This window comes from Pristiophorus japonicus, chromosome 5 (genome assembly GCF_044704955.1).
Source record: "Pristiophorus japonicus isolate sPriJap1 chromosome 5, sPriJap1.hap1, whole genome shotgun sequence".
NCBI classification, from domain to species: Eukaryota; Metazoa; Chordata; class Chondrichthyes; family Pristiophoridae; genus Pristiophorus; species Pristiophorus japonicus.
In genome coordinates this window covers 24,024,041-24,047,584 of record NC_091981.1, presented here as the reverse complement: position 1 = coordinate 24,047,584, position 23,544 = coordinate 24,024,041, and the positions used below count along the sequence as shown (strand labels likewise).

The 23,544-nt window shown below is 43.1% G+C and overlaps 1 protein-coding gene across 1 annotated transcript in view; it reads left to right on the top strand.

The window, feature by feature from the left end:
* LOC139263766 (MARVEL domain-containing protein 3) overlaps positions 1–10,827 on the top strand; it is a 39,343-nt gene extending 28,516 nt beyond the window's left edge. Inside the window, exon 4 of the mRNA XM_070879814.1 lies at positions 8,521–10,827. Within this exon, the coding sequence (XP_070735915.1) occupies positions 8,521–9,212 (692 nt within the window). The 3' untranslated portion in view covers positions 9,213–10,827. The remainder of the gene's footprint in view (positions 1–8,520) is intronic.
* Positions 10,828–23,544: the final 12,717 nt, after the last annotated feature.

Below are 23,544 nucleotides of genomic sequence, written 5' to 3'. Positions count from 1 at the left end.
AGAAGGACGAGGGCAGCAGGCACATGGGAACACCATCACCTCCAAGTTTCCCTCCAAGTTACACACCATTCTGACTTGGAAATATTTCACCGTTCCTTCATCGTCACTGGTTCAAAATCCTGGAACTCCCTCCCTAACAGCACTGTGGGAGCACCTTCACCACACGGACTGCAGCAGTTCAAGAAGGCGGCTCACCACCACCTTCTCAAGGGCAATTAGGGATGGGCAATAAATGCTGGTCTTGCCAGCGATGCCTACATCCTGTGAATGAATAAATTTTTTAAAAATCATATGATTGTGTTCGCATTTTCCTATACTTCACCTTGAATCATCATGTGATGGCAGATATATTTTGAAAGGCCAAATTTTCTACAGGCCAAAAGTTTTATCAATTTCCAATGCCATTATATATTGGAATTCTTTATAACCATTAGGTCTTGAGCTCTGATATTTCACTTACTATCCCAAGCAATTTCAAATTGCTTTGTTACACTGGAACTTTCAACATCTAGTTGAAGGAACTTTATTGTAAGAGCAATGATATAGAAACACACAAAAATGAGAGCATGTTACAAAGGAATAAAAACAATGCTCTCATGTTACTTGAAAATAAAAGGGAAAAGTTAACTTTTTGGACATAGGCCCTTTGAAACTGGAAGATACGCAAGCCTCATTTTATAAGATTTAGTCACTTAACGAGAATGAACATGCTGGAAGAGAAAACGATCCGTGGCATTTTGGTAGATGTGTGTTCAGCAGCAGGAGGTAATTCTGCGTGGACTGCCATTAAGGTAACCCCAAGCACAGAGTATGATTTATTTATCAATATTATCGAAACCTTGAGACAAATTACTACCTTAAAGTTGATGGCAGCTATTTTGTTTACATTCTTTAGTGTTTTATTTAGCAAATGTATTGAGGCAGTGTGATGTGTAGGTGAAAAATTAATAATTTGGGGGACTAAAGATATATGGAAATATTGTATCTGCTCTTTTATTGTTCAGTTTATAAAAAATATATTGTCTGTTCATGTAGGGGTTTGCTGTGTTAAGTACAAAAGTGTTTTGGAAATTTACTGTTGCTCTAATGCAAACATTTGACATCCTTGTTTATAGTTTCATTGGGCTCAAGTTTCTGTCCACTGTAAAAACGGCGCACCTTCATAAGGTACGCCGACCTTCTAGAATGAGAAGGTGCCGAAAACTTGCCTGCTAATTCTCCGAGCTCCTCGGGACGTCTTCGGGCTCGGCATAGCGCAGCACAAGGGGTGGGGTGGGGGCGGAGCCAGGTCCCGGCGCTGAAAACAGTGCTGGGACCTCTGCACATGCGCGCTAGAGTGTGCGCGCATGTGCAGTAGCACCTCGCAAACCGATGCTCTGCAGTTCAGCCTCCTGAACAGCCCCTCCACGTTCAGCCTGCAGCAAAACATTTCCCACGTGGATATTATTTTCTCCAGTGGTCAGCCCTGTTACTGTTTTCTGCACCTTTTTCGTGCATTGTTTGCAAGTGTAAATTTACAACTAAAAAAACACAACACAACGCATTATATCAAGTTGGCTGTAGGCTGCAAGTTAATTGACTAGCATTAATTAAAAAAATGTTTTTATTGCAAACTGTGAAATCGTCATGTGGAAAAGCGGATTTTGCGTTGTTGATCAATGCTCCCTTCGAGTATAGCTGCTGTTTCTGGTAAAATATTAGTACCATACATCATCTTTCAAGTACGTGTTTTCTGGTATTGAGTAAATGCACAACGTTTGTCTGCCCCCCCCCCACCCCCGTTCAGCTTCCCCCCCCCCCCCCCCCACCCGCACGTTCAGCCACCCCCCCCCTTCTGGTTCAGCTCCCCCCCCCCCCCCCCCACCCCTCACTGTGAGAAACAGAGAAAGAGACACTGACAGAGACACTGACAGAGACACTGACAGAGACATTGGCAGACAGAAACAGAGTCTGACAGAAACACCTTCCCTTCACATAAAGGTAGGACTTCTATTTTTTATTTGTTATTGATTGGTTGCTTATTACTTTGGTCTTGGTGCTTTAGGTGCAGGGTTCCTTCTATTTTTTATTTGTTAATTAATTGCTTCTTATTTTTTGTGCTTCATTTAGTGCTTGGTGCTTTAAATGTAGTGCTTTGTTTAGTGCTTAGTGCTTTAAATGTACTTATGCTTCTTTAATGTTGTTGTGAAGGTGTCTAGTGCTTTGGAAAATCCTCCAACTTCCCTCTTCCCCTCCCCTCTCTTCCCCCCCCCCCCCCCCACCTCCCCACCATTGATGTTGATGTGTTTGCCTCAGTCAGGAGCCTACACTTGCTTATTTATAAAAAGAGAAACAACTGTCCTCACTCAGCAGATATAAGGCAAAATATCATCACAAGAGATTTTAGGCCATTATATGTGATGTGTTTAATGCTTTAGTTCTTTGTGTTTAATGCTTCCCACCCCCAGTCTCTAGCTGTGCCTGCTCTGAACTTAACTCAAGATAAGGTTTTTCAGAACTTACAAAAGTGGACACTTACTCCATTCTAAGTTAGTTTGGAGTAAGTTTTCGCTGCCTAAACTTGCAAAACAGGCCTAAGTGGCAGGACGCACCCCTTTTTGAAAAGAAAACTGAACTAAAACTAAACTAAACTAACTCACTAGAACTGGAGCAAACTAAATGCCGAGAATTGCGATTTCGAAGATACTCCAAACTAAACTAGTTGCTCCAAAAAAATTGGAGCAACTCCACCCGAAAGTTAGGCCCATTATGTTAGTAGTGATTTTCTTACAATTGTAACACAATGTGATTGATTTATATAACTTAAATTGGTGGGGGGAGAACACGACAAACTTGCTATTTGGTGTTACCCAGCAACGCTGGGATGTTACTGATAGAATTTCAGCCAAATGTAAATTTTGGGAAAGCTAAGACAGGAAAGCTCACGGATGATGATAAATGTGCAAACAGGATACACGACAGGCTATTGGGAGGTTACGGAGTGTAATACATAGTGATAGGATACAGATTTACTCCCTCCATTCTACAGGGAGCAAGTTTTTAATTTGGGGGTGGGGGAAGGTCAGAGAGAAAATTGGGCAAGTGGTCACCATAGCTTCTTGATTGGATTACTGAGGAATGTCTGAGGTCTTTGACATTTTGGGAATGGTGTGTATACTTATGTAAGGCTGGTGGAAAAAGGATGAGTGTGAAATAATATGTTACTGGATGTAACAGTCTTGGGGATTGATGCTATTTTGTTTTTTTAGTATTTAACATTCACTGTTGAGTTTTAGGACAAAAGAATCCATTAATTATGTTACAGTTTATATTGTTGAAATATTACATTGTCCATCCCTATCATTTTCACGGATTTTGTTTCTTCAAGAAAGAAAGTAGATGATAATTCAAATGGATAAGAATTTCTTAATTCAAATTACCTATTAATTTAAAGAGAAATCGATCAACAAAAAAACACCTCCAGTACTGTTAAAATTGCTTAATTTAAACTACTAGATAATTTGTTTGTTTAATCAAGGAAAAATACAATTTTGAATGAGCAGGAGTAGACAGTATACATTCTCTTCCATGCTGTAGGAGCGGAACCCTAAGGCCTTAATCTCAATCTTGCAGCACTTTTCATTTGTGATTTTAAAACTGGTTTACAGATGCCATATTGACCACGACAGCATTTATCAATCCCACAGTTCACTCAGAACTGCATGTTTACTTCTGTCTAGAGCAATATCACCCTGTTACATATATTTAAGTTAATATTATGATCTTGCAGAGCCAATGGAAAGCCTTCCATGGTGTAACGCTCACAATAAAATGATACGAACACAATTATAGGTCAGTTTTCCACTTGCTTTGTTAAAGATGGTTGAAGCTCCAGAATCTCATTTTATTTATTGGTTTACATAAGATCTCTTTTAGTGGCAGTCTGATGACAATATGGTTTTGACTTTGTATTTGAATTCTACTGCAGCAAGGGTCAGCGCCTTAAAAAATACCAGGACCCCACTTTTGCCAGACCAGAGCGAGTTATCAATGCGCGATTATACCTGGGGACATCTACCTTCCCGATCAACAAGGATAGAATAGATAATGCAACTAGCTGAAGCGAAAAGTGGGACAGTATTTCAAAGCTTATTTTCACTACGGTCCTGAAATTTTCTCACCGGTATTTTTTTAAGGTGCTGACCCTTGCCTCAGTAGAATTCTACAAGTGCTGCCTTCCTGGAGTAGCTACTCTCCATGTGTAAGTCTAGGTGATGAGTGTCGGTAAACTATCTGACTGGGGAGGGCATCGCAGCTCAACCCAATCCTCCTTGCACAATGTTCACACATGGATGTACTGCCAGAAAATCTGAAGTAGGAACCCTTCCCAGCTTAGGGGGACTGAGTTTTTAAAAGCCCAGATAACATGTCCTTGGCAACAAACTGGTGAAAGTATAGTGTAGTATATTTTAGTTTTTAATGTGCTTTTACAACCTGCAGATGCAACCATTACAATGTTAGGTTAATGCTTAGAATCTCCCCCCTCCCTACACACACTCACCGTGTGCTCCCCCTTCAGGGACGCCCGTAGCCGAGGAAGAGAGGCGGGCAGTCGGGGAGGATGGTTTCCCCCAACCATGTGCCGATTGGACCTGTTGATGGCCACCTTGGCCAGACCCAAAAGCTGACCCATGAGGAGGTCCTGACTTGCCCGCTCCCCTCTGCACCAGGTGGCCAAAGATCAGGAGCATGGGACTGAAGTTCACCCAGAAGTTGAGGAGCAGCCCCTTCAAATAATTGAAGAGGGGCTGCAACCTCTCGCACTCCACATAAAAGTGGAAAAGGGACTCTTCCAGGCTGCAAAAGTAGTGGGCAGGTACCAGTTTCTCAATTTGTAAGTAGAAATTACTCTTGTAACATCTACAAATAGTGGCAGAAAACCAGTACTACATTATCTTCACTATTTTAGTTTTGTAATTAAGATAAGAACATGAGTTTCTTCACTATGCATTTAATACTAATTTCCTCATGGGTGTAAGTGGACAACTATTTATATCTGTTTACTCCAAACCCAGCTCGATGTTTTCTGAAGCCAAGCTGTTGCATACAGTATCTTTGTGAATAGTAGTAGTTGGATTAAGTACAGCTTTGAAAGATTTTTGGATATATAGATTAGAACTGTATTTTTAGAATATAGGTATCTTTATAAAAGACTACAGTTTTCTGTATTGAAGAATATGTGGCATCAAGTTGTTTTAAGTGGTGGTTTGGTATAAAAATGTTCAGCTCAACTCTTCAGCTATCCCTCTTAACCACTGAAGGATTATTTTTATTCTCAAATGTTTTGGTTAACTTTTTATAACATTTGTAGAGTTGCGAACAGAACAGTGCATACTCCAATGAAATGTGTTAGTATAAAATACAATTTTAGGAAAATGTTTGATTTTTATATGCAATGAAGAAACGTTGCTCCACTTTACAAATGTGATGACAAATCCAATGTTTTTTTTGTAAACTGTAAAATGTGATATGAAGATAAATTGGCTTGGTTTCAGAGATGCAAATTTTTGCAATAACTTGTTTATGAATGGGGGAAATTTGTTTTCAGGCTCGCACATTAAACTTGAACATAAATGTTAAATAGTAACATTTAGATTTGGGTAATGTGTGTATTTTAACTTCATGCTGTATTTTATTTAAGAAAATAAATTGTCTGCTTTTTTTCCTTTTTATAAGTGTTCTTTATTACATCGAATTAAATATAATTTGCTACAGAATATACATTGATGTCTCCTTAAAAGTGTAGAAGATTTTGCAAGAGCTAGGTGGAATATAAGAGATTGATTATAGTCTGCATACCAGGTACTGAGTTCTCAAACTTTTCATTGCCAAAACAACACGACTATTGAAAATGGAGAGAGTGAATTCCAGAATTCTAAAAATGGAAGTAGAATTTTTCCCAAGTACCTGAAATGGAAAAATGTTCTAGTTTTGTTTTTTGAGGAATTGAAACCATAATAGTCAATGCAAGAGCCATGGGCACAAGCCTGAAGGCGTGTGCCTGTTTTAAGGGGGAGTGAAATAGCAGGCTGTTTTCTACTGCATGTCTTGAATGAGGTGAGAATGTAATACTGTACTTCTCTAAAGAACAATGCTAAATTCATTAGCTCTGCAATCTACAGCTTGCCTTTACTTGCAAGTCTTCAGATCATGAGCAGGCTCAGTGGGTAATAGTATTTCTTTTAATAACAGAAATCTGACACTTTATGTGCTGTGAGCTAAGGATGAGAGCAAACGCACTAGTGGTAGGTCACAATGAAATTAATAACATTGGTTTTTTTTGTCAGCAAGTCTTCGGTTTATGGCAGTTGTAAATCCAGCCCCTTGTACAATCTACATAAAAGTTGACAAACTTTGAAACTGCAGCTATTGTCAACAAATGCCTTTATCAAACTAAATTTGTGAATTAATTTAGCCACTGGCTACGAGAGTGTCAAACCATGTCATCATCATCATCATCATGGGCTGTCCCTCGAAATTAAGGAAGACTTGCTTCCACTCTAAAAGTGAGTTCTCAGGTGACTGTACAGTCCGATGCGGGAATTACAGTCTCTGTCACAGGTGGGACAGACAGTGGTTGGAGGAAAGAGTGGGTGGGGAGTCTGGTTTGCCGCACGCTCCTTCCACTGCCTGCGCTTGTTTTCTGCATGCTCTCGGCGATGAGACTCGATGCTCTTCCTCCACTTAGGGCCGTCTTTGGCCAGGGATTCTCAGGTGTCGGTGGGGATGTTGCACTTTACATGGTTTGATAAACACATGCTAATCATTTTATCAACCAATTATTAACACCCAATCAATCTACCAGTTTGAAGAATTCGTTGACAAATATTGACAATCTGTGATCTCAATGTCTATATAATATAAGAATATTGGCATCAAAAAGTGGACATATTTTAGTTATCTTTAGATTCATCAAAACCTTTGTGTATATCTTAAATACCAAAAAAACTTATTTTCAGTTACAAATCACGCTTTTGAAAGTACCATGCTTAAAAAAATGTTGTCCGACTCCGCACGTATGTTTACACGCCCATCCAAAAAGATACTTGCATCATTAAACATGACCATGTGATCAATCAGTACAAAGTAGAGGTAAAACTCTTAATCGGCATCCTCTCTCTATCTCCACCCCATCCCCATTTTAAATAAATTAAAATAAAATTAGTTTAAAATTAATAAAATTATAGTCAAAACAAAATGTTTTATACTTTTGCTTCTGGATTTTGTTCTCTTTTTCTTTTCCTTGTCTATGCCCTTTTATTCATATTTCTTGCACTCATCAAGGTCCAGAGTTTCCGTGGAGCATAGAGCACTTTCGGTAACCAGTATCAGCAAAAATGCACTCCCGGGTCAAGGAAAGAAAGAACGAAATGGCTAGAAATTGAGTAGCGCCCCATTTGGGCGATAACTTTTGCGGGAGCGCGAAGGTATCGCCGGACGCTTCCCAATTCTAGAGGATACAAACTTCTGGTTTAGTGCTCCAGGAGGGAAGTGCTCCATCACTTCCCTTGGGTCGCTAAACCAGGCGAGAGGGGCGATAGTGGCAGAGCGTGGCACAATGTCCCGTCCTCGGCGATGGCACCCGCGATCCGCGCCGATCAGCCCCAAGCGGAAGAAAATTTGAAAAAGTGAGCTGAGGGCTGAATAAAAAGATTTCCCCTACCTCACCGGCAATCACCAACTACCGCTCTCCAAGCAGCCGGCCTACCTTGCAACGCCTCCTGCAGCTGCCGGTGTTGATGCCCAGCGAAGTTTACTCCCACGGCGCTGCGCACCAGATGATGTCACGATCTCCGGGGCGCAGGAGATCGTGGCGTTTGGATTTACTGCCGCTAACCTGCAAGGGATGTTTGCGGGCGTTGGTACTCTCTCCGCGCCCGGTTGCAAAGCCGCTAGCGCACCACTACTGCCCACCCCCCCCACCCCTGGAATGCGCTAACTGGAGACGCAGAGGACGCCAATTTCTCCCCCAAAGATTTGCATTTATATAGCACCATTCACGAACACCGGACGTCCCAAAGCACTTTACAGCCAATGAAGTTGTAATGTAGGAAACGTGGCAGCCAATCTGCCCAAGGCAAGCTCCCACAAACAGCAATGTGATAATGACCAGAAAATCTGTGTGTGATATTAATTGAGGGATAGATAAATATTGGCTAGGACAGCGGGGAGACCTCCCCTGCTCTTCTTCGAAATAGTGCCATGGGATCTTTTACGTCCACCTGAGAGAGTAGGTTGGGCCTCGTTTTAACGTCTCGTCGGAAAGACGGCACCTCCAACAGTGCAGCGCTCCCTCAGCACTGCCCCGGAGAGTCAGCCTTGATTTTTGTGCTCCAGTCTCTGGAGTGGGACTTTGAACCCAAAACCTTCTGACTCAGAGGCGAGGGCTGCTGCCCTGTTACTGCAATATTTAACCGTTACAAAATGTAAAAGGATTTTATATGATTGCATGGTTTTAAAATGTTTGCGTTTTGTTTACAGGTGTCTTTCAGTTTACTGAAATTGTAACCAATCTCTTGGTCCTGATCTGTGTGGCTGCTTCCCACTCGGCAATATCTGGGTACACGTCTATGGGAGGACTTGGGGCAGGTGCTTTCAGCATTGATTCAGCATATAGCCCTTTCCAAGGCACTGAGCTGAAGGAGGTCCGGGAACTCGATATGAAATATAGTCAAATGAGATCCCCATGTGTTTATGGAGGGGTAGTTTTTAGCATTGTTGCAGGTTCTCTCACCCTTCTCTTTTTAGTGGGTGGCGCTAAACCTCTTCACCGCATCTCCTCAAAATTTCTCAAAGCTGAATTTGTGTTTAATATTCTTGCCTTCATCGGGTATATAGTGGGCGTTGGACTTTACCTGCATCTTATAATTCAGGTAAATAGCACAGAGACCTGTAGGTTAAGACACCGTTTGTATGCAGGCCGTGGCTATAACTTTATGAATTGTGATGTTCAGGGAGGAGATGCTGCCGTAGCTTTATTTGGCTTAATTTCTGCTTGCTTGTATTGCGGAAGTGCAGTAATGAGTATCCTGACACTGAGAGATTTGAAGAGAATTGGGAACGATATGTATGTGAGCAATGCAGTCCAACATGACTTCGAGGAAGGTGAATATAAAAAGCGTACAAACCATCAGGGGGGCCACACCGATCAACCACTGACGACCCTTGTGTGAAGTAGTTCGTTTTTCTTTCCCCAGTGGCTCAGCAAGTTTAGTTAGTGAGTAGCTGAGCCATTGAGACCAGGAAAGTCCCCTGTTCAATCTCTGGTCTGTGTTGAGTTAGCTAATCTCATCTGGGGTGACGAAGGGACGCTAAAATTGACCACCATTCCCAAGGTGAGGAAAGAGGACAATCGGTTAGGGTTTCCACTTCTAATCTGCTATCCAGCAACCTCTGCAGGAAGTGTGCACGTATGGATGTTAAGCGAGGACCCAGCCAGACTTGGTTATGATGCCTCCTGGGTCCAGTAGACTGCTGGCACAAGTTGAAGCTCGCATGCGAATAAGGATCACCTGGGTGAGATACTGGAAGGTGTCTACGACCAGTTAAACTGTATGCTTGCAAGGGCAAACACAATTTTTTAAAAATTTGTTCCATTAACATGCTGATAGAATGTGTTTTTAAGAATTAAATTGTACAGTTGTGGTGAAGGCTTATGATCTGGATGTATATTTTTTATAACAGTGACATCACTTGGAAATGACTGTATCCACATGTTTAGTAGCTTAGCTAAGGAAATTAATTGGAAGATACCAGGTTTTACCTCATATTGAAAATAATACATGCTGTGGAAGTTATGATATTCCTCTACACAAATCAGTAAAATCAAATCTGAATGTTGCTCATCAAGTCAATTGTGAAGGCCTGCTGTCCATCATTGTCTGATGGCAATGAAATTGTAAGAAGGCCAGTGTTCATTCTGTACAAGATACAGGTGTAATAATACATCTTGGATTTGAGTCAATGTTGAACCGCTCAAGTTTCACTCATTTTGTCCGACATCCTCTCAATCCTTTTGTTCCTACCTTAATTTTTTTTAAAATATTCATTCGCAGGATGTGGGCGTCGCTGGCAAGGCCAGCATTTATTGCCCTTGATGGTGAGCTGCCACCTTGAACCACTGCAGCCCGTGCGGTGAAGTTACTCGCACAGTGCTGAATTTGTCACAGCAGTTTGGTACAACTGCGTGGCTTGTTCGGCCAATTCAGAGGGTAGTTAAAAGTCAACCACATTGCTGTGGGTCTGGAGTCACATATAGGCCAGACCAGGTAAGGACAGCAGATTTCCTTCCCGAAAGGACATTAGTGAACCAGTTAGTAGTTTCTTGGTCACTATTACTGATACTAGCTTTATAATTCCAGATTTATTTAATTTAATTTAAATTCCCCAGCTGCCATATGACCGGGTTTGAACTCAGGTCTCTGGATCATTAGTGCTGGCCTCCGGATTACTAGTCCAGTAACATAACCACTATGCTACCATACCCATCTATTGCCACTACCAAATATGCATGCAATGATGAAGCATGTCATGTTGCAACAGTTTAATAAATCATGTAAAAATTCAGGTTAATCTAGTGCTTAAGTAGTAAATTTACTGAAAGTAGCGTGCTTCTTACTAGAAGAAAGAACTCAAAATGTTGTTGTCTGATCGGGCAAGTTCACATTTGCAAAGAGTTCTGTAAATGAGGTGAAGCCTAATCTATCAAATGTACAGTAAAATGTTTAATTTTATATCTGATCTTTATTTACTTGAGGCTTAGAACTAAAATGTCCTTTTCCCAAGACTGTCTTGAAAATTGTACTGTAAATAAACTGATTTTCTGAAGTATGCCTTTCATGTGTGTTCATGCCAATCGAGTGGATCAACCTGAGAATTCTGTGCGAGAAAGTATTGTGACAAAGTTCCCCATTTGATCAAGCTCCACATGTGAATGGGAACTTCCAATCATCCTATAGGGAACACACACAAGGTCACTGTCCTGAAAGAATGTTGTTGCCATCTTGATCAGGTAGCCTTCCACATTATGCCAACGATAAGGCATTCTGGTCTGTGCACATAGTATTCCCCTGTCACTAGCAGCAGTTTGTTGTATTGCTTTCCACGTCAAAAACATTTTTGAGCAATGAAATGCAGAGCTGTTTATGAAGCTTATTTTATCTGGCAGGGAGAGTCAAGATGCTAAATTGAGGATTTGAATGAAAAAGGAACAATCAGAAAAAATACTAACCATATGCCATCCAATATCAAACACAAATTATAATTGTGCCAGGACTTGTCATTTGGATTCCAATGGGAGTGAAAATGATGGACCCCATGACAAATGTAAGGGCAAAGTCAGCCAGTGGCTCAGTTGGTAGAACCCTCACCTCCGAATCAGAAGGTTGTGGATTGTCGGAGGTGCCGTCTTTCGGATGAGATGTTAAACCGAGGCCTCATCTGCCCTCTCAAGTGGACGTAAAAGATCCCTCAATCAACGTAAAAAAAGATTATCTGGTCATTATCACATTGCTGTTTGTGGGAGCTTACTGTGCGCAAATTGGCTGCCGCGTTTCCTACATTACAATGGTGACCACTCCAAAAAGTACTTAATTGGCTGTCAACCGCTTTGAGACGTCCAGTGGTTGTGAAAGGCACTATTTAAATGCAAGTCTTATTTAAAGCTCCAGTTGGGGTGGTGTAGAATGTTTCGCAAGGGGTGTCGCGGTTGTGTGAGGCGGATTGGTTGGGCTGGGTGCTCTTTACCTTTCCGTCTTTGTTCATAGGTTTATATGTAACCTTCATGGCTGCTGACCCGAGGGCCGTGTGGCTCTTTGTCGGCCGGCACAATGGGCCGAAATGGCCGCCTCCTGCACTGTAGATTTCTATGTTTCTAAAGACAAATGGAGAATGACCTGAGATGAGGCATTTTGGAGTGGGGGGAGTGGGGGCTCTTTATGCATTCACGAATGGGACAGAAAAATAAATCTGTACCTCTACTTACTGATACACCAGGGCAGGAAGACAACAGGACACAGGAATTTTAGGATGGATTCCAAAGTACTTCTTCACAAGAGGAATGGGTAGCAGAATGTTTGAGACAAGGTCGATGTGTTCATTTAGGCAATAGTCAGATCCTGCAATGGGAGCAAGGTGGTAGTATTCTGGAAGTTTAGAATAAAATAGGGGGGGGGGTGAATCCGCTCATATCGCTAACATGTAAGAGTTGAGTAAGATGAGGGAGGGGAAACTAAATCGTGCAACTGGATCAACACAGAAACAGGAAATGCTGTAACATCAATTTAATTTGTTTTAGAACATCGAGTTAATCTTTGTTGACATTTTAAAAGAAAACAACCTTCGAGTCAACACTGAAATTGTTACTTCTTAAAACTTTGAGGATTTGCAGGAGATGTAGCTTATTTTCTAACTGCATTCTCAACATGCGGGACGACTTTCTCAGCTGACTGTGGCTCTGTCCTGAACAAGTCTGCCCCACCTCTCTCTCTCCCGCCCCACCCAAGTGTTGACGGGCTGGCGCAAGGAAAGGCGAAGGTGGGAGAGTGAGCGGTAGGAGCGCGATGGAAATCGAAGAAGGAGAGATTGCAAACCTTAAAGAAGGGTAAGAATTGCTTGAGAAAGAAAACCGGCTAGACCCCAGTAAGTACAGCAAAATGGGGAGAGAAAAGGGAGGAAATCCGAATTTTCGGTCCTAACTTAGTTGAAGGGGTGTCTGATGTTGCAGGTACCATTTGCGGGAAAATGGCCAAGGTCAAACCATCAGTCTTCATGTTTAGGTAGAATTTCCAGCAATATTCTCAAAAGAGTATTGCAAATAATGGATAGCAGTATGTGTAGAGACACGCCGATCCTGTGTTTTTAACCTGATTTACCTTGAATGTTTACCATTGACAACATTGCAAAATGTTTTTTTTTTTGGAAACCAGGCGATTTTTATGAAACTCACTTGTGCTTTCCAAATAGGAGAGGCAGAAAGAAAGTGATTTTATACTAAAGTATGGAGTGACGCTGTAAACATGTGTCACGCACTCGCCGTGTTGTGGCGCCAGCTCCAAACATTAAGTGAACGGGATGATGAAGGGGACAGGGGTTTGGAAAGTCAGGGTGTGAACGGGCTGGTTCAGCTTGGAACAGCGGCCAGGGAGAGAGGTGGAATCGGTGCTGTGAATGAGTGCAGGGTTTGTTGCAGGGCCCGAAGACAATGAATGGCTTCAGTCCTTCCCGCTCTTTAACAGACAGGAAATTGTGGCTCATCGAAGATTTGACGTCGGACAAAAATCTGGCAGCACAGAGGCAATAGACCCCAGGGAGTGAGAACGTACCCGTGAAAATAGTCTGCCGTACAGAAGGTAAAAATATCTGGAGTCAAAAAAAGGATAAGATGACCTACAAATGTAGCAATCGCTTGCATATTTCTTGTTCAGATTTGTAACTTTACAATGCATTAGCAGTATTCCCATTTTCCATAGATGTTTGGAACATTATATTTAGTCTTGCATATCTCCTGCCCAACCGTTCAATATTTTGGGGTGCATACCATCTGAGCCTGGTGGCTTTTCTACTTTTAGTCCCATTAACTATTTAAACAGGGTTCTTTTGAATATTTAGATTGAGTAATGAATGAGAAACATCCTCTTCAGAGAGTCCGACAGTTTCACTTATCTTGGTAAACATTGAGGCAAAATGCCTAATAATGCGTCTCTGGTATTTTCTGACTTCCAAGTACAGCGTAACTCCTTTCATCTTCAGACGACCCAAATCCTTTTGAAACATTCCTTTTTAAACATTCCTTTTGTGCTTATAAAAACTCTTGCTATTTCCCTTTATGTTGACTACAAGTCTCCCATGTATTCCATACCTTCCCAATTTTGCTTCTTGATATATTTCTCCTAGTTGCATTTGTTATTATGCCCCCTATGTTTATCATATCATAGAATCATACAGCACAGAAGGTGATGATTTGGGCCATCGTGTCTGTACCGGCAATTACCTTAAAGCTGTCCAATTAATCCACTCCCCCCTGCTCTTTCCCCATAACTGCAATTTTTACCCTTTTCAAGTACATATCCAATTGCTTTATGAAATTGCTATTGAATCTGCTTCCACCATCCTTTCATTCAATACATTCCAGATCGTAGCAACTCGCTGAATTAAAAAAATTCTCCTACTTTCCCTCCCTGGATTTTCTGCCAATTACCTTAAATCTGTCTTCTGGTTACTGCTCCTCCTGCCAATGGAGACAATTTCTCCCGATCTACTCTATCATAGACATAGAAACATAGAAAATAGGTGCAGGAGTAGGCCATTCGGGCCTTCTAGCCTGCACCGCCATTCAATGAGTTCATGGCTGAACATTCAACTTCAGTACCCCATTCCTGCTTTCTCGCCATACCCCTTGATCCCCCTAGTAGTAAGGACCTCATCTAACTCCTTTTTGAATATATTTAGTGAATTGGCCTCAACAACTTTCTGTGGTAGAGAATTCCACAGGTTCACCACTCTCTGGGTGAAGAAGTTCCTCCGCATCTCGGTCCTAAATGACTTACCCCTTATCCTTAGACTGTGACCTCTGGTTCTGGACTTCCCCAATATTGGGAACATTCTTCCTGCATCTAACCTGTCTAACCCCGTCAGAATTTTAAATGTTTCTATGAGGTTCCCTCTCATTCTTCTGAACTCCAGTGAATACAAGTCCAGTTGATCCAGTCTTTCTTGATAGGTCAGTCCCGCCATCCCGGGAATCAGTCTGGTGAACCTTCGCTGCACTCCCTCAATAGCAAGAATGTCCTTCCTCAAGTTAGGAGACCAAAACTGTACACAATACTCCAGGTGTGGCCTCACCAATGCCCTGTACAACTGTAGCAACACCTCCGTGCCCCTGTACTCAAATCCCCTTGCTATGAAGCCAACATGCCATTTGCTTTCTTAACCGCCTGCTGCACCTGCATGCCAACCTTCAATGACTGATGTACCATGACACCCAGGTCTCTTTGCACCTCCCCTTTTCCTAATCTGTCACCATTCAGATAATAGTCTGTCTCTCTGTTTTTACCACCAAAGTGGATAACCTCATATTTATCCACATTATACTTCATCTGCCATGCATTTGCCCATCACCTAACCTATCCAAGTCGCTCTGCAGCCTCACAGCATCCTCCTCACAGCTCACACTGCCACCCAACTTAGTGTCATCCGCAAATTTGGAGATACTACATTTAATCCCCTCATCTAAATCATTAATGTACAGTGTAAACAGCTGGGGCCCCAGCACAGAACCTTGCGGTACCCCACTAGTCACTGCCTGCCATTCTGAAAAGTACCCATTTACTCCTACTCTTTGCTTCCTGTCTGACAACCAGTTCTCAATTCATGTCAGTACACTACCCCCAATCCCATGTGCTCTAACTTTGCACATCAATCTCTTGTGTGGGACCTTGTCGAACGCCTTCTGAAAGTCCAAATATACCACATCAACTGGTTCTCCCTTGTCCACTCTACTGGAAACATCCTCAAAAAATTCCAGAAGATTTGTCAAGCATGATTTCCCTTTCACAAATCCATGCTGACTTGGACCTATCATGTCACCTCTTTCCAAATGCACTGCTATGACATCCTTAATAATTGATTCCATCATTTTACCCACTACCGATGTCAGGCTGACCGGTCTATAATTCCCTGTTTTCTCTCTCCCTCCTTTTTTAAAAAGTGGGGTTACATTGGCTACCCTCCACTCTATAGGAACTGATCCAGAGTCTATGGAATGTTGGAAAATGACTGTCAACGCATCTACTATTTCCAAGGCCACCTCCTTAAGTACTCTGGGATGCAGTCCATCAGGCCCTGGGGATTTATCAGCCTTCAATCCCATCAATTTCCCCAACACAATTTCCCGGCTAATAAGGATTTCCCTCAGTTCCTCCTCCTTACTAGACCCCCCGACCCCTTTTATAACCGGAAGGTTGTTCGTGTCCTCCTTCGTGAATACCGAACCAAAGTACTTGTTCAATTGGTCCGCCATTTCTTTGTTCCCCGTTATGACTTCCCCTGATTCTGACTGCAGGGGACTTACGTTTGTCTTTACTAACCTTTTTCTCTTTACATATCTATAAAAACTTTTGCAATCTGTCTTAATGTTCCCTGCAAGCTTCTTCTCATACTCCATTTTCCCTGCCCTAATCAAACCCTTTGTCCTCCTCTGCTGAGTTCTAAATTTCTCCCAGTCCCCAGGTTCGCTGCTATTTCTGGCCAATTTGTATGCCACTTCCTTGGCTTTAATACTATCCCTGATTTCCCTTGATAGCCACGGTTGAGCCACCTTCCCTTTTTTATTTTTATGCCAGACAGGAATGTACAATTGTTGTAGTTCATCCATGCGGTCTCTAAATGTCTGCCATTGCCCATCCACAGTCAACGTCTTAAGTATCAATCGCCAATCCATCCCAGCCAATTCACGCCTCATACCTTCAAAGTTAGCCTTCTTTAAGTTCTGGATCATGGTCTCTGAATTAACTGTTTCATTCTCCATCTCAATGCAGAATTCCACCATATTATGGTCACTCTTCCCCAAGGGGCCTCGCACAACGAGATTGCTAATTAATCCTCTCTCATTACATAACACCCAGTCTAAGATGGCCTCCCCCCTAGTTGGTTCCTCGACATATTGGTCAAAACCTGTTAAGTATCAAATAACTCCACGAGGCTAAGTACAGTGAGCGAGATCAGCCATGACCTTACTCCAGTTTATTTATTCTCAAAGTGAAGATTCAACATGGCTGCCTACATTGTATACACGGCTTGCACGTGTCTGCCAGTGACCATTAGGACTCCGACATTCGCCCCGCCCCGTGGCAGGTACAACCCAGTTAACGTACATAACAAAACCCTTCATAATTTTGAACATCTCTATTAAATAGTCCCTTAACCTTCTCTGCTCTAAGGGGAAAATTCCCAGCTACCCAATCTCCACATAACTGAAGACCCTTGTCCCTGATACCATTCTAGTAAATCTCTGCTCCCTCTCCAAGGCCTTGGCATCATTCCTGAAGTGTGATGCCCAGAATTGGACACAATACTCAAACTGAGACCTAATTAGTGATTTATAAAGGTTTAGCATAACTTCCTTGCTATTCTATTCTATGCCTCTATTTATAAAGCACAGGATCTCGTAATTTTTAACAACCTTATTAACATGTTCATAAACGTGTGCAAAATTAAAGCACATGGGTGAAAAATTAAAGCACATGGTATTGGGGGTAATGTACTGACATGGATAGAGAACTTGTTGGCAGACAGGAAGCAGAGAGTCGGGATAAATGGGCCTTTTTCAGAATGGCAGGCAGTGACTAGTGGGGTACATCAATGATTTGGATAAAGGAATTGAGTGTAATATCTCCAAGTTTGCAGATGACACTAAACTGAGTGGCGGTGTGAGCTGTGAGGAGGATGCTAAGAGGCTGCAGAGTGACTTGGACAGGTTAGGTGAGTGGGCAAATGCATGGCAGATGCAGTATAATGTGGATAAATGTGAGGTTATCCACTTTGGTGGCAAAAACATGAGGGCAGAATATTATCTGAATGGCGGCAGATTAGGAAAAGGGGAGGTGCAACGAGACCTGGGTGTCATGGTTCATCAGTCATTGAAAGTTGGCATGCAGGTACAGCAGGCGGTGAAGAAGGCAAATGGTATGTTGGCGTTCATAGCTAGGAGATTTGAATATAGGAGCAGGGAGGTCTTACTGCAGTTGTACAGGGCCTTGGTGAGGCCTCACCTGGAATATTGTGTTCAGTTTTGGTCTCCGAATCTGAGGAAGGATGTTCTTGCTATTGAGGGAGTGCAACGAAGGTTCGCCAGACTAATTCCTGGGATGGCTGGACTGACATATGAGGAGAGACTGGATCGACGGGGCCTTTATTCACTGGAGTTTAGAAGGATGAGAGGGGATCTCATAGAAACATATAAAATTCAGACGGGACTGGACAGGTTAGATGCAGGAAGAATGTTCCAGGTGTTGGGGAAGTTCAGAACCCGGGGACACAGTCTAAGGATAAGGGGTAAGCCATTTAGGACTGAGATGAGGAGAAACTTCTTCACTCAGAGAGTTGTTAACCTGTGGAATTCCCTACTGCAGAGAGTTGTTGATGCCAGTTCATTGGATATATTCAAGAGGGAGTTAGATATGGCCCTTACGACTAAAGGGATCAAGCGGTATGGAGAGAAAGCAGGAAAGGTGAATGATCAGCCATGATCTTATTGAATGTTGGTGCAGGCTCGAAGGGCCGAATGGCCTACTCCTGCACCTATTTTTCTATGTTTCTAAATCCCCAGGTGTCTTGCAACCCCATTAAAATTGTACCATTTAGTTTATTTTTTCTCTCCTAATTTTTCCTTCCAAAATGCATCACTTCACACTTCTTTGCATTAAATTGCACCTGCCATGTGTCCATTTCACCACGCTATTTCCTCCTGAAGTCTGCGACTGTCTCCTCGCTGTTTACTACATTTCCAAACTTTGTGTCATCAAACACAGCAATCAATTTGCACACAGCAAAGTCCACAAACAACAGTGACATAAATGATCATTTAGCCTATTTTAAGAAAATAAAGGCTTGCATTTATATAGCGCATTTCACAGACCTCACGACGTCCCAAAGCACTTTACAGCCAATTAAGTATTCTGAAGTGTAGTCACTGGTGTAATGTAGGAAACATGGTAACCAATGTGTGCACAGCAAGGTCCTACAAACAGCACTGAAGTAATGCAGAGATAATCTGCTTTTATTAATGTTGGTTAAGGGATAAATATTGGCCAGGACTTCTCCTTTACTCTTCTTCACATAGTGTCATGGGATCTTTTATGGCCACCTGATGATGCAGACAGGACCTCAGTGTTTAATTCTTTATTTGATAGGATTAAAGTTTCATCTAACGTACTCACTCAGTAGTATACTGAAATGCCAGCCTGAGTTATTGTGCTCAAAGTCTTGAACCACATCCGACTGTCTCAGAGGTAAGGATACCATCTCCCAGTCTGGGCACGTATTCTTGATCGTCCTAAGGTGTATCACAGGAGTCTCATCAGACAAAAATTGATACCAAGTCAAATAAAGAGATATTAGGATGGGTGACTAAAGGCTTGGTCAACAAGGTAGGTTTTAAAGAAGGAGAAACAGAAATGTTTGGAGAGGGAATTGAGAGCTTAGGGCCAAGATGGCTGCAGGCCTGGCCGCTAATCGTGGGGCGAAGGGAGTGGGGGATACGCAAGCGGCAAGAATTAGAGGAACACAGAGTTCTCGGAGTGTTGTAGGGCTGGAGGAGATGTCAGAGATAGGGAGGAGCATGAATGTGAGAATTTGAGGCATTGTTGGACTAGGAGCCAATATCGGTCAAGAAGTGATGGGTGAGTAGGACTTGGTGTGGGTTAGGACAGTATTATCCAATATGTTGGGCACTTGCCACATGTGGTTAATTGGGAATCCAGTTGTGGTGAATGTACAGTGAAACCTTTACAAAAGAATATCCCAGAAAATGGAGACTGGGGAATGGGGGCTTGGTGAGGAGAGATGGAGAATGGAGGCTCGGGAGAGATGGGGGCTCAGGAAGGGTGAAAACCAGGCAAGGGTTCTCGGGCACCGAAGGAGAAAGGGAAGAGAAGGGTACTTGGGAGTCAGGCATTTGGGGCTCAAGCGAGGGGTGGGGTGGGTTGGTGGAGGTGTAGAATGGGGTGGACACTAACATTGTTTGCAGAGCCAGCAGCAGCAGCAACAACATGGAGTGGGAGCAGCACTGAGAGAGGACTAGCCAGTAAAGTGGAAGTACCAAGGGGAAAGGTTCTTAAACTGAGCACGATTAGACCTCACCATATCCTTCATTACATGTGGCTCTTGAGGTAAAGACCAATATTTAATGTGAAACAGAAGGGGATAAATATCTGAAAGGAGGAATACGAAGGGATCTGGGGGTTACAGAAGATAGCGCCATCACCAGGGACTGAAGGCCTCCTTGTATGTTCCCCCTCGCCGCTTACTCATGGGTGGTCCCCTGGTTCTCGGAACTTCTCACACAACAGTTGCTGGCGTGTAACCCCGAGCAAAGAGACTCAAGTACAAGGGACCCAATCATTGTCAGGTAAATACAATAATATTTGTAACAATCATGCGATCAAATGTCATGTGATTATGCATCATGTGGTCAGAACATCACGTGATCAAACCTCCAGGAATTCTTCAAACCAGAGTTGGTAACCCTATCCGGGCAGTCCTTCAAACGTCAGTCTGTCGAGCAGCGGGCCATCTGACTTCAGGTGCTGGAATCCATTATTTTTTCCCATTCCTGTCAAAGATTATCCGATATTTGTAATTTTAAATGATATTATCATCATAAGCAGCCCCTCGAAATCGAGGAAGACTTGCTTCCACTCTAAAAGTGAGTTCTTAGGTGGCTGAACAGTCCAATACGAGAACCACAGTCCCTGTCACAAGTGAGACAGATAGTCGTTGAGGGTAAGGGAGGGTGGGACAGATTTGCCGCACGCTCCTTCCGCTGCCGGTGCTTGCTTTCTGCATGCTCTCGGCGATGAGGCTCAAGGTGCTCAACGCCCTCCTGGAGTGGGGTGATGATGGCAGATTTGAAAGGGGGGAATGGGAAGTACCCGAAAAGAGGGAACCACTTACTGGCATGCGGGCCAGGAAAGAACGTTGGGTGGTCAGCAGTTTAGTGGGAATAGGGTCAAGAGAGCAGAAGGTGGGCCTCAGAAACAAGTTGAAGTTGGAGAGAGCTTATGGGGAGATGGGAGAGAAACAAGAGGAAGATGCCAATTCAGGAAGGAAGTTTGGGTAAAGGGAAGGGAGAGATGTGGCAGAGGCAACTGAACGGATGGTCTCCATCTTACTGACCAAGAAGTCGTTGCATTTGTTATTGGAGCTAGGGGATGTAGGGGAGAGGGGTTTAAGGAGACAGCTGGTCGTGGAGAAATGAAGCCGGAGTTCTCTTTGCATTCCAGAATGTTTCTGGCAGAGGAGAGCAGATCTGGCAATGAAGGGCTAAATCAGTTGTGTGCCATAAACGTTCAGGCCTGCGCCCCTTGGACTTAAGGGAGTGAAGATGGGGGCTGTACTAAGAGGGTTCAGTCATGGCGGGAGAGAGCAAGGCATTTACTGGGGATATGGGCATCAGAGGCGGAGGTGAGGGAGTGATTAAGCAGATCAATAGCTGCGTAAGTATCTTAGGGAATGGAGGGCCAAAGCCTAGAGAGTTGAGAGTTTGTATGTCCGGTCTTAGAGATTCAGACCCACTCTGTCTCAGAGCTGAACTCTTTGCTGCGTTCGCTCAGCAAAAACACGTGCGGTCAGCTTCTCAAAGGGCTCCAGAGTATCGGTGCAAGGAATGAACCGATGAAACCATGTGCCTTAATTCTGATCTGGGAAGGCATTTCCTGCTGCTCTGATATAATTTTTAGCATTTCTGACATCAGTCATCCTTTGGCAACCCCTGAAGAATATTGTACCAATTTTTTCTGCAGACTCATATTGCTTTAAACTGGGTTAAAATTCCCCAAACACATTTGATGTGGGCTCTTGCTACTTACACAGATTGGAGTTTCCTGTCACCAATCTGGATGGCTCTGAACCCAGAGTCCAGAAGTAAAAGAATGGTTTGTAATCCACTGTACGACCCAACTTCTCTCTGAAATGCATACTCTTTTTTTCACAAAAATCTAAATGGATAGTGCAACTACTTTCCACCAAACGAAGCATATTACAGGTTGAACCTCCCTTATCCAGAACCCTCGGAACCTGGCCTATTCTGGATAAGGGATTATTCCGGACGAGGGGTGGTCACGTTAAATTGGATGGTACAGGTACTGAGCAAGGGGATATCAGGGCTGGCTAGCTTAGAGCTGGGAGTGCGGCAGAGAGATCGTGGGGGACGCGGTGGATTGCGGGGTCAGGCCAGCGATTGTGGGACTCAGCAGCGAGGAAGGACTTCAAATTGTTCATGTCGGAGTTCTGCGCATGCGCCACCTGGTGGCTGGGAATGGTTCTGGACGAGGGGTGGTTCTGGATAAGGGAGTTCTGGATAAGGGAGGTTCAACCTGTGCATGCAAGTTGGAAGAAATGTTACCATATTCCTTCAGGTAATGAAATCCTGTTCCTGTTCCGCAGAGGTTTGATTAACTCCAAATAGTTGCCCAACATAATGCATAAACCGTAACTGTTTATAATTTCTTTTAATTACAGTCCGTCTGATTCCATTCATGATTTGCAAAACAGGCAAGATGAAACGGAGACAGAATTGAATAATACAAAATCCGGGGAGGCAGTTGTGAGTAGTGCATCCGTTGGGACAACGATTACTTCAACATCCGCGTCAAGTCACAGAAATACAGTGATGGACTTCCGCAAGAGAGAGGAATATCAAAAGAAGAGCAGGGAGTTGAGTTCTACCACCAGGAAACCAATATCCTCTATCACAAGTCGTACTAAGGCTGTACAGAGCTCTGATAGAGTCAAGAACCACGCATCAGTAAGCCAACCCCCCGTAGGATCCAATCAAGTGGATTTGCAGTCGTCAATATTAGGAAAATCTCTTCAGACAGTGGGGAGTTTATCTTCAATTACTGTACCCATGCGTCTGGATGTTCTTGCCTATTTGCTAAATCATGCTGTTATGAGCCCTTATAATGTGATGTCCCAGGTGCCATGCTTTGCCAACCAGTGCAGTATAGCTGCATGTCGAAACACTAGCCCTTACAGCCCTTCCCCTCTGACCTACTGTCCCTGTCATGGGGGAACTCCTAGTGCAGTTGACTGTCATTCAGCATCTATATACTTGAACCAGCAACACAATTCCACAAATGCAATTTATCCCAATCACGCAAGTATTAGTACAGGATACCATCCTGGTCCAATAAACTCAGTGCAAGGTCAGAATTATAGTTATGTTGACCAGCATGTTGCTAATAAAGAAATGGCACTTCATTCAGACAGAATATGGGAGCAAACCAACTCTTCACCCTCCAGAACAAGCGCAAAGAAATGGGATGATACTTCCAGACCAATGCAAACCTTTAATGAAGCTTCTTATACTGAAAGGCACAATAGCAGCTTTAAAGAGGCAAGGAGTTCTTTCACAAGAAATGATTCCAGAAGTACCTCACTTCAAGGAAGTTCTGGGAACTGGAAAAGTAGTCAGAATGATGATCGTGAATGGCAAGGCAGGAGTTTTGGTAGGTCCACAGGAAAGTTTAATGATGATTCAAGTGCCAGTTATAGGAGGGGAGGTGCAGGAGATCGTTATAAAGGGGGGGGCTTTGGCAGAGATAGATCATTTGGGTCAGACTTCAGAAGCAGGAAGAGAAATGAAGGAGAAAACTCCTGGTCCTCGAGTCAGGATTCTTTTCCAGCTCCAATGAGCTGGCAGCAAATAAGAGGGCAACCTGGCTCCACACAACAAGAGGAGCATGAACGCTTGGGAGAGAATTGTAGGTCCAGAATGATTGAATCTAC